The sequence below is a fragment of the Zonotrichia leucophrys genome, chromosome 1 (genome assembly GCF_028769735.1).
Source record: "Zonotrichia leucophrys gambelii isolate GWCS_2022_RI chromosome 1, RI_Zleu_2.0, whole genome shotgun sequence".
In the NCBI taxonomy this organism is placed as follows: Eukaryota; Metazoa; Chordata; class Aves; order Passeriformes; family Passerellidae; genus Zonotrichia; species Zonotrichia leucophrys.
Window position 1 is genome coordinate 73,943,923 of NC_088169.1, and position 12,092 is coordinate 73,956,014.

The 12,092-nt window shown below is 38.1% G+C and overlaps 1 protein-coding gene across 1 annotated transcript in view; it reads right to left on the minus strand.

Annotated features, from left to right (window-relative positions):
• Positions 1-12,092, minus strand: part of DDX10 (DEAD-box helicase 10) — a 152,242-nt gene that overhangs the window by 37,897 nt on the left and 102,253 nt on the right. Inside the window, exon 16 of the mRNA XM_064717978.1 lies at positions 1,532-1,588. Coding sequence (XP_064574048.1) covers positions 1,532-1,588 — 57 coding nt within the window. The remainder of the gene's footprint in view (positions 1-1,531; positions 1,589-12,092) is intronic.

The window sequence follows — 12,092 nt, forward strand, 5'->3', positions numbered from 1 at the left end:
AGTTTTCATCAAGGAGACACGTCAGCTCCTGAGGCTTGCACCTTATTGCAGAGAGTGAGCTAAGTGCTTCCAGAATAAAATGAAGTCAAAGCAATAGCAGCTTTACACAGCTGGTACCCTCAAGGAGAGCATGTGCCAATCTCACACCAGACCAGCACAGGTAAATCAGCTTTCCAAATGCAAGTGCTGCACAGAAGAGAGGCAAGAGTGCATAAAATTGAGGGCTTGGGGCTAAGGCTCCACATTTAACCCAAACCATGCCCACGGGCACACAACCTCCCCACCACAAAAATCACTCCTCAACAGGGATCAACTTCATTCACTTTCCAATAGCACTGACAGATTCATTCGCTTGGCCAAGAACAGGATAGGAGACGTACATCAGCAAGCAGATAATTTTGAAAGAAATGGATTTCTTTCCACAGCTGCTGAATAATATTTTATTCCCTAAAAAGAGGCAAAATTTCCAAGCAGTATTCATGAATGTGATACAGCCTGATTTGATCAATGTTTTCTCCCTTTATTAAGATGTTTGTTAATTATTCATTCCGTAATTTTCCTAAAATGCTTGCTAAATGCATTAAAAAGTATGCATCTTTATACATTCAATTACAGGCAGAAAATTTCTATTGCTTGATTGGGGAGTCATGATGCCAACAGCTCTCATAGCTTGCCATCTTTGAAGGCAGAATCATACTTAAAACTGAGCATAACTAGGCTTTTCATCTGAAACTGTAATTACTTTCCACTTCAGAGTGACACAATGCAGCATCTTCCTACACTTAAGTCTCCCAGAGCACAGCCAGCTTGCAAAAATCAGACAAAGAACATTATCGATTTTCTCAAGGGAGTAAGGTATTTGCCGACTGTCAAGAAGAAACTGTAACTATTCACGTGTAGCAAAAGTAGATGCAGTGTCACACATCCCCATGTCCATATTCCAGAAATCACTGCAGCTGAATGAAACTCAGTTTATTGTAATCCAAGCAACATGAAAAACTAGAACAGCCTCTAGGAAATTAGTAACATATACATGAAGAAAAGGATAACACAGGTTTTGTCTGGGATAATGAGGGGAAGGAATGTACTTCCATGTAAATACTTGCTGTTTAAAAAGAAGTTTGGCAGAAAAAGGTTGGAGTGAGATTTGGTACATAAAAAAATAATCTGCCTACAAATCATAAATATGACCCAAGTCAGAGAAAAAGATGGCATCAGTACTTCAGCTGAAATTGTTACTCACCTGATATACATAATGAAGAGGATGAAATTGATGAAATTCCAAAGGGCTTCCACACATTTTATGCATTTATACACACACAAACATATATATTCATGCTTTATCGGAATCCTTCTATACCAAATTATTACAAGCACATCAGAAGAAGGGAGTAAGAAAAGAGAAGCAAAGAGAAAATGCCTTTAAAGAGCAGTTAATCACAACACTGTTTATTAAAGAAAGCAATGAAATAATTTGAAAAGCATTTCAAACCTCAACCAGTCGCTTGATCAAAACAACAAAACCCCTTACCTGTGCATTCTTATTCCTGGCTTCTCTCCTTGCTGCTTTTTCCTTTAGCCTCTTCTCCTGAAATAAACAAGATGTACAGTTTTAAAGCAAACTCTTGCACTGTTTTTATTTTTCTTTAATATTTTAAGATTAATGTTGAGTCATCTAGGTATTTCTAATGTACACGTTAGACTGGTTATTATTGAAAACAATACATGAAAGATCTGAATGAGACACTATTTATTCTTCTTGCTCTTAAAGGAAATAATAAAACTACAAGAAGGATCAAAGCTCATATTTTACCAAGACTTGCTACTCTTAAAGGAATAATGCAGCTGAGTAATTCAACAGAGCTAGTATTTGCCTGTAAAATAAGGTAGTTAAAATTATACCAAGAGATCTAATTTTTCTTATTTCTCAGTGACTCAAAATGAAATAAAATCCACTTAAACTAAAATGAAAATTTTCCTAACTTCAGAATTGCTTAAGTAACTGGGAAGTGAAAGCTAAAACATCTTCTGCCTTTCATATGTCCATTACCAACAAACACTTTACAACAGCATTTGCTTAGTAATTGCACTGACTCAGAAACCATTACAAAGATCTCTTAACCAAAAAGATTCTGCTAAAGGAAAATTACCTAAATGCAAAAAAAACTCATCCAAAGCCACCTGCTAGATCTGTCAGCATGCAGAAGTGCCCAAGATATTTAAATCAAATGACATTTATTGCTGCTTGTTTTGTTTATTATTACACCAACTAAAGTATTATCTCTATATTTATACTGTCAGGTCCTTGTAATTGAACATCCCTTAAATTCTTTATTTCATGAGGAAAAGACAGAAATGCAACTGAGGGCACATCCTCTAGAAAAGCACACGGCTCCCTCTTCTTATCTTAGTGATCCTGATGACATTGGTATTGAAGCTCTTTTATGCTAGCTTAAAAATATTTCTGAAATACAACTCAGTTTCTCTGAGCAATACAGGCCACCCTGGCATCAGCACACTTAGACTCAAGTTCACATAAAAGGAGACATTAACATCAGTCCATGGTCAGCACTTCAGCACAGAGAAGGCTGAATTGCAGTTACATATCAGCTCACTCATGGGAGTAAGGAGAAAGCTACAGTTTCAGTAGTCCTGGTGCCATTTCACCACAACGATGCTGCCAAAACATACTGGTAGGTATCACACAAAGTTGTTCAGAAAAGCAGTGTTTGACTGCAGGCATGGGAAAAAGAGAACACAGCCACCAAGATTTTCAAAACTGGTGTCTAAATTCAGGGCCTTTTGAGACATTTGCCAGGTATGTGCCATTTTCGAGTCTCCCAATTGCCCACACTATACAAGTGTTAGCTTATTTTCAAAATCCCTTTCTGTGTAAGTCAACCTCTTCTCTCCAAATCAAAATGAAACAATTCCCCAATGCTTTGTGCAAAGCTGTCTGACTCAAACAACTCAATACACTCAGGGTTACATACCAGGGCCTTTAATGCATGCTGCGAAACTAAAAGAAAAAAAAAAAATCACGCTACTGCAGACACATACAACATAGCTGTCTTATTAATGTGTTAAAGTCTGTCTTATTATTGTGTTAAAGTATAAAAAATTATAATTAAAAAATAGAGAGAGAGAGAGAAATAAAATACATTTAAGGCCACACGTGCATCATATGGGACAACAAAAGCCATCAGGACCAAGTAATGTCTGGTCTACATGCAGTTCCTCCAACAAAGTAGTCCTATGCATCATGGTGATAACATGATCACCCATATTACGATTTCTTCTCTCCCAAGTCAAATTTATGTAAGTTTCTGATGCTTTTTACTTATGCTTTTCTAATTATTCACTTAAGTTTTCCACTCCACATGGTTTAGCTGCACATTCTCCACTCTTTGGGGTAACCATTGGGATTCTCTCATTTTTCTGCTAAAACTGTGATAATATTCAAACTTAAGCCCTAAAAACAGAGAGAACATAGGTAGAAAGTAATACACCATATGTTACAAAGCAGCTTTTGACTTGGACAGTTTAGAAAATTTTGGATAGAAAAATTCTGATGGAAAAATTCTATGGTGTATAAAATGTCAGTGTTTTAACTACAGCTACAGGCTTGAACAAATATAGCAGCAAAGTTCCTGCTCAAGGGATTTCTAACAGAGCCCTGAGAAGACAGCTATGAAAGCAGAAGACTGACATAAGGACACAGGAGAGGAGTACACAGGCAGCATTATAAACTCTAGTCTCTAAAGGACAGTGAAGACACAAAAAGATTCTAAAGTTAATAGGTCCAGAGACTAAAATAAGGAGCACAGAAGAAAAACAAGACAGAGAAGCAATCACCAGGAGATGCTGTCAAGACCTGCTTTTCTTTCTCCCAAGCAGGGGGGAGAAAGGGGTTGGATCTCTGTCAGTGAGGAACAAAAGCGGATTTCACAGAGGGTGCCTGCATGCTGGCCCCGAGCTGGAGCTAGGAGTGCATTTCAGAAGCCAATGCTTGACACTAACACACTCTGAACAACACTGGCCATTCACAGGGTCACAGCGTCATTCCAACTGGAAAGAACATCAGGAGGTCTCTGGTTCAACTTCCTGCTCACAGAAGAGTCAGCTCTGAGGTAAGGCCATGCTGTACAGGGCTTCATCCAGCCATGCCAAAATCCCAAGGCTGGAGACTGCACATCATTTCTGATCAGCCCATGCCACAGCCTGACTGCTCTCACACAGAAAAATTCCCCATAAATCCATGTTGAATCTCTTGTTTTACTTATGGCCACTGCCAGAGGTTATGGTCCATTTAATTTGTGACATGGTAATATACTAGTCAGAACACTCACATGAAAAGCCATGTAGAAATTTCAGTGTATTCCACAGATGTATTTACAAACAAGGTTCTGCTCTGCTAAAAACATATAACTCACTATACATCTAATTTCTACAAACCCTCACTGGCTAGTATTGTGTTCTTTTCATTTAGTTTTTCATTAATATATTATACAGCTCAGAGATCTTCTTGGTCAGCTTTTTTAATTTACTGCAAATTATCTTTTTTTCTTCACTCTTACAAAGCTACTTTAAAAGGATGGTTATAACCTTAGTAATCAAAACGATGAAAATTTTTAGTCATCAACATGTAATATGGCTACATCACTTGGCTTTAAAGAAGAGTTGCAAACCTTCTAACTCTTTTGTACTAGAACTGACAACAGAAACAGCTCTGCCTAAAAGGAGCCCAAACCATGGATAAAGCTGTGTCTAACATGTGATAGAAATGCTCACTGCTCTTAACCATGAAGCTAAGAAGTCTGACACTGGCTTCTTTTCACATTTAATCTCCCCTTCCTTCTACTGTTGGGTTTGAAAACAAAAATTCATTTCATTCTTAAAACTCCAAGACACTTAAATAAATATTCTAACACTTACATTCTACGTTCTCAACTTGAGACAAAAAATTAATTAACTGTAGCACAGCAGCTCTCTCTAGCTGGTCAGGTCAGGAATATGTGAAAGACACATTAATAGAGAGCTTAAATCCCAAGTTTTTAGTTAAAAAAAAATTAAGCCCGACAATTTTCAGAGTTATTTCCTCCCAGAGGAAATCCCCTCCCCCTTGGACTCTCTTCTTTCTACATTTAGGAGTACATTTGACATTGTACAGAGGGTTTACTGCAATATAAAAAAATACAGTGTTTATTTCTGTTATTTCTATTGTGAACAGCTTTGTTTCACAGTAATTTTTCTTTTAGCTTTTTTGAGGCGTAGAAAATTTGTACAATAAAAGTCACCTTTCTTTCTTTTAAAGAACTTATGCATAGGTCAGATTTACATTCAATAAATTCTTTTAGCTGGTGACAAGCTGCTGTTTTTCCACCCTAAAATTTCACTGACCTCTTACATTTCCTTACCTGAAGGGAAATCAAAGTTTCACTCAACAAAACTAATGCATATTATGGCATATTTAGCTCTGAGAGCATTAAAAAAGCCTGTGGCAAATCTATTTCCTGGAAAAATTTCATGCTCATCTGAGTCCTCTGAAGTCTTTTTATTTAAATACTCAAGAACTCCCTCAGGTTTTGATCCATCATTTTAACACTAGATTTTTAGTAACTATTCCTTTACATACTGATGCCATAATTTGGAGTTACCAACCCATTCTATTTAACAGCCGAGGTAATGGTCTACCAAGTTCTGGAACAAATCATTCCATTGCCTGGAAAAATCTGGCTGTGGTTTGCAAATCCATGTTGGTCAATGGTGGAACCTTGTCTTGGTATCCAACTGTCTTTTGTTATTTTAGTGGGACGCAGCTAAATTCAGTCAGTTGTGCTACAGAAAACACAGAGTTGTTCAAAAGTTCAGAGCAGTTCTCATACAGTGGCATTGCAATAGTCAAGAGCTGGTTTCCACCAAAATTTTGAAGCACAAATGTGCTTGAAAACTGACTTAATAAATGTGTTTCCCACAGTTTTCTTCTCCAAGATTTCACACCAAGCTTGAATTGTTTCCATGCTCGTGGCTCATTGCTACATTTATATTGCCATGTAGCTTAATATTTCGCCTTACAAAAACTAGAAAACCATCTACGTGCAAGCACTTCTCCAACTAACATTCCTAACAAACACTCCAAAACAAACTAACATTCCTAACTCAAACATTGAACTGAATAAACTTATTAGTATTTCTTTGAATACTATTTAAAAAAAAAAAAAGAAATAACTATAATTTTGGTAACTATTAAATAAATCTTAATACCTTCAGGAAAAAAGCAAAACCATTGCCATTATTTTGTGTTTGTTTTGTTGTGAGGTTTTTTTTTAAATCTCAAGGTTTGGTTTTAGAAACCTATTAAATAATCTCTTTAAGCAACAAGCTATATAAACATAATGATGTAAGCCTCATCTGTAAAGCTGATGTTTATTTAAATGCAGGAAAACTGAAACACCTGGTAATCACCAATTTAAGGCAACACAGAGCCATCAAATGCATGTGAAAAACAGCACATGGACAATCTTGATCATTAAACAAGCACTGGAAAAAGTCTTAGAGGCAGTGGGAAAAAGGTATTCTCATTAAAAAGAAGAAAACAGAAGCTGGCAGAAACTGACCCTTAAAAGGATATTCTTGGAACAAAACCAACACAAGAAACCAGTGGACAAAGATCAAAATGATTCCTTTCCCAGTGAGTAGGTTTTAAGGATAGGGAAGTTTTTCTAAAGCTTTTAAGTGAGTTGGTTTAAACATGTACATGGATGAGAGGCTGGCCATGAGCTGTCAGTGTGCTCCCACAGCCCAGAGAGCCAAACACGTGTCCTGGGCTGCATCCAGTGGTGGGCAGCAGGGCCAGGGAGGGGATTCTGCCCCTCTGCTCTGCTCAGAGCCCACCTGCAGGGCTGCACCAGCTCTGGGGCCCAGCACAGGGAGGACAGGGACCTGCTGGAGTGGGTGCAGAGAAGGTCAATGAAGATGATCTGAGAGCTGGAAGACATTTCATATGAAGACAGGCTGAGAGAGTTCAGAGTATTCAGCCTGAAAAAGACTCTGGTTAGACCTAAATGTGGCCTTCCAGTCAGTCAGCTGGAAAGCAACATTTTACAATGGCATGTACTGGGCCGGACAAGGGGTAAAGGCTTTGAATTGAAAGAGATTTAGATTAGTTTAGATTGAAGATTACAAAGAAATTGTTTACTGTGAGAGTGGTGGGACTGAACCTACACATACACAAACACATACAGTGCAAGATAAAGGTAGAACTAATTCAAAATACAGCTACAACTGAATTACATGATGAATGAAGGTAGATAACTAACTAGTTAGGTAATGATTAAAAGTAATGTTTAAAGTTGTGAACTAAAATTTTAACAAGAAATCAATGGAAGTCACACTGCAAACCATGCTAGTATATTCTAGAGAAAAGTAGACGAAAATTAGCAATGATGCCCTTTATCTCATTTTGTGGCTGCTTTAGCCTTTGAAGGGATGATGCTAGTGGAAAATTCATTATCAACAGAGGTCACAGGTTCCTGAGTTGTCTTAATGCAGCCACCTATAAGGAAACACCCAGCTCAAACACCAGGAAAACCACAAAGCCCAGGGCTCCAAGCACACTGCAGCTGGAAAAGGCATGCCAAGGGGAACACAGAACTGCCACAACATGGCTGCCTACACAGCTTTCTCCTTCGAGCCAGCCTTAGCCCAAGGCTGCTTTCACTGCTCTGCCAGGGTTAGGGTTCCACAAACCACAAAGCCCAGGGCTTCTGAGAGAAGGCAGAGAAGCCCCTCAGGTATCTGTGCCTGCTCGTGCAGGCACCCAGCAGTACTGGGATCCTCAGCAAGCAAAGGGAGCCTCATAGAGCCTTACACACAGAGGTCAGCATTTTGGGCTGTTGTTCCAGTGCATCCTTCAGCAGGACAAGCAGCCTGGCATGGAAGCTCCCCTACAGCACTAGGGCTGGTAAAGGTGCACTTTAGGGTTATGCCTGAACTACTTCAGCCTCCACCCACAGCTGTGTCCTCCCGGCATTCATCTAACTAGCATGTACACAAACCAGCTGGTTGGAGCCTGGTGCTAGGAATATCAAGGTTGTGGGATCAATTGCCATATGGGCCATTACTTCAGAGCTGGATTCAATAGTCCTTGTGGACTCAGAATATTCTGTCACCTGTGATCTCGTTTTCTTATTTTTCACACCAGTAAGATGAGGTCAAAAACTCTGATTTTGCTGCAAGACTCTTAGAAAACATCTAAGGACACTTCAAGCTCTAAGTGTAGCCCATTCAGCTGTTGAAGGGAAAGATAAACAAGCAAGCCCTTACCTCCACTGGCACCACAGGGAGACCAGATGGATGCTGCAGCTAAGGCTGAAACAGGATGCTTGTCAACCCATTTCTCAGTGTCCATCCCCCTTATCTTAATAGCTGTGCATCTGGAGCATAACAGCAGCACTGCCTGCACACAAGAGCTATGGAAGAGCTCAGACAGGCTTTCTAACAAAGTAATACTCCCTGACTTATTTTACACATCTCTCCATCTATACTCTTCCTTGCTGTTCAGCTGAGCACTCCTCTCAACAGTAACCTCCTTCCCTTTATATTTTGCTCCTACACTGGCATACTCTTTACGTGAGAGAATTTTATCATTCTCACCCAGCACCACATTAAACCAACTGTACACATGGTAATCTGACAAATTCCACCTCAAAGTGCAGGACTATTCAGGTGCTTTATTTAATAAAGAGCATAATCCTGCACGGCAATTTTTTTACTCCTCCAGATTACTTCCCTGGAAATATGATGCAACTTTCTTTTAAAATTAATCTAATGACTGATTTCAAACTAAAAATACTGTTTTTCATGCAATCATTTATCTTCAACCATATTGAACAGCTTGTGTTATATAACATCTATTCTATAAAATAAAAAAAAACCCTGTGGAATCTTATCCATTTCTTGAGCATGATATACGTTATTCAATGATTAATTACAACACACTACAACTTGTAGAATTATTTTATAAAACTATAAACCAAACATGTTTCAATCAAAACTACTCTGCCATCAACAGAAATCACTTGCAAAAGCAGGGAGGCAGAGCCTACAGCTCCATTTGGAATGCGGCTGCCAAAGGAAGGAGTAAGTCCTAGGGACACATTGATGGTAGGAATACGCTGAATGTAAAAGTGCAGTTTGCAATGACAGCCTGTTACAACTGAGACAAAGACAAGAAAGAGAAAAAGTACTAAAGTGAATATGAAATACTCTAACCCTAATGAGCAGTAAGGCAGACAGTAGCAAAAGATGTGAACTCGTAAGTCACTGGCAGATGAGCACTTAAGGAACTGCACAAACACAATATTGGGAAGATTCACACAAAAGTTTGTAATCTGTAAGAAAAAGAGAAAACAGGTTATCTATGTTTATCAGCCTCATGGGAAAGAGTAAATTTCAAATTGAGTATTTGAAAGGTACTATAAGACTGAGCAGAAAGATTAGCATGAAGAAAAACCCAAGGACAGTGACTACACAAGGGCCCTATGATGTAGGTATGAAATGAGACATATTTAGGATCCACTTTACTATTTAATGTGTTGGTGAGTGCACTTATCAATCAAAGGAGTGATGAGATCTTCTTAGTCCTGCTGGTGAACATCAGCCCTTATCAGTCAACAAGAAATAAGCTTGTGCTGCCTGTGCTGTGCATGTTTATGTGAGTGCAGCCTCTCTTGTCTCTGTGGATATCCAGAGTGTGTCGTGTGCGTGTGTCCCTCTGTGCAACACACGTGCAGGGCGGTCACTCTGAAGCCTGGAACAGCAGCAGGCTTCAGCAAAAACACCTGCAGATGAAACTGCCTGAGTTCAAACCCAAGGGATTTGGGTCCTTTATGAGTCTGTCATCTCCCATTTTCAAAAATGAATTTTAATCAGAATTCAATACACTCTTTGTGAAAATGAAAGCTATTTATTTTATTATAGTCCCTACCTAAGTCTGGTACAAAGAATTTTCTCTTTTAGCCTTGGAAACAGTTAATAGAGTAATAGTATTTGGGAGTGCAAACATGCAAAGGGTAAAACCTTGCAGTGTTTGCTTCTTATTAAAATTATGCACTATGCCACTAACAAATGCATTTAGGGCACAAGAGACAAACCAAAGAGAGGTATTCTGTTACAGTTTCTAAAATAATTCTTTATTTCCTACTGAACTAAGAACAGCATAAGCAAAACTTTGAGAACATACAGCCCTAAACATCAAGCGGTACAAATCAAGATCATTTCAGTGGCACAAGGGCCACAAAATATCTCCAGATTCCATAGAGCAGCATCGGTATCCCAGGAAGATTGTGCAAGGAATCTCAAAAAAACAAAGGATATATTATATTTAAAATACAGACTTGTGGTACAGTGCAGTACCTTCTGAAAGATCCCCTGTCACCCACAGTCTAACTGAGTCATCTCTCTATAAATATATTTGTTTAAGGTCTTCCAGGGAGGTACAGAACTACTGCATCTAGCAGTATCAGACCCATGAACACAGTCTCAGCTTGATTTCTACTAATACTGCCCAAATAAAATTATATTTTAAAAAATATTCTAGCCTTCTTCTCACAGTGATCATTCAAAATTCACAGCTTATCGTACTGGTGGGAAAGAGAGGTAAGAAATAAGGCTCCTGTTCATTTCTCCTTCATCGCCAACGGGCATTTTTCTGAGCTTGAGTTAGTACAGGGAAAAAGAGGTTATTAAGAAGTGAGATGAATCCCTCTCTGCCGCTATTTTCCTCCTAACAACACTGCATTTTCAGTTGAAAACTTGAAAAATGGAGTGCCAAAACATGTTCTGAATAGTTTATTCACTTTTCCCCTTTATTGTTGTTTATAAGATTATACACATTTCAAATGGCTTTCATTAAATAGCCATTAATGCAGAATTCTTTTCACATCATCTTGATCAGTGTTACTGTCCTTCCCTTGTGCTCAACCACTAAAACTTACTTTGCTTCCAATACTTCAGTAAGCATTAATTACATTACAATTATACCTCAGAGTTTTATTTACTTCTATCCATCTGATTTTCAGTTCTTCCATATTTGCAGAGCAAGGAGAGGATAATAAAATGTGAGACTCATGAAGGAAACCTAATTATAGTGTAGATGCTTTGCAAGTTGCCACAAGCCTTAAGGCGCTGCAACACACAACTCTTCTAATCCGAGCATCTCATGAATGCATCAAAACATTTTTCTGATCATACAGGAAACTGTGCTCATTTAAATTACATTCACAAATAGATTTAAAAGCAATGGCCTGTGGATACTTCTGAATAGTTTTGTTCTTCATCAGAAACAGTTTTGCAAGGAAAGTTCATAATAAGCTTATGTGCCATGTTGCCTTAGAAAAAAAAAAAAGCTATTTTAGAGATGCTTTGATTTTAAGAAGTTAACTTTTTTTTCCCAGAGACCTCTAATCTTCAAGATTATACTGCAGAAACCTTAACAAAGGGATTCTCAATTGAAGATGACCTATAAAAGTACAAGCTTAATGAAAATGCTGCTTTTTCTACATCCACTCATTATCTAAATCAAAACGTGAACCCACCTGTAGATAAAAAAACCCAGATCAAAAAACATCTGCATTTATAGCCTTCTGTAAATTGTTTTGTTACTATAAGTCACCATTTCAAAGTCAATGTAGAGACCTATTAACACACATTCAGCTTGAGGGGACTTTATGATTATATGTAAATAACCAAGTATCGGACTGCTACATTTGATTAATTAGAAAGAAAATGCATTTGTCTCTAGTGGTCTGCTAATCTTAATAACTTTAATAGATTTAGCATGTTTCAAAACTTGATTTAAAAGGGGAAAAAAAAAAACCAAAACAACTGCCACACACACGCACCAGGAAACTACTGCAGGTATCAGCTGCAGTAGGGAAGAAAAGGAATTAAGAGGAAGAAATATGAATTAAGATATATTTGAAACTTGATGTAAGTGAAGGAACAGAAGAAAGTTAAGTTAATGAAAATGTTAACCAAAAGCAGAAAGGAAAGATTCAGCCATAGCTTTTTCAAAAACCTAGGAAAAAGAG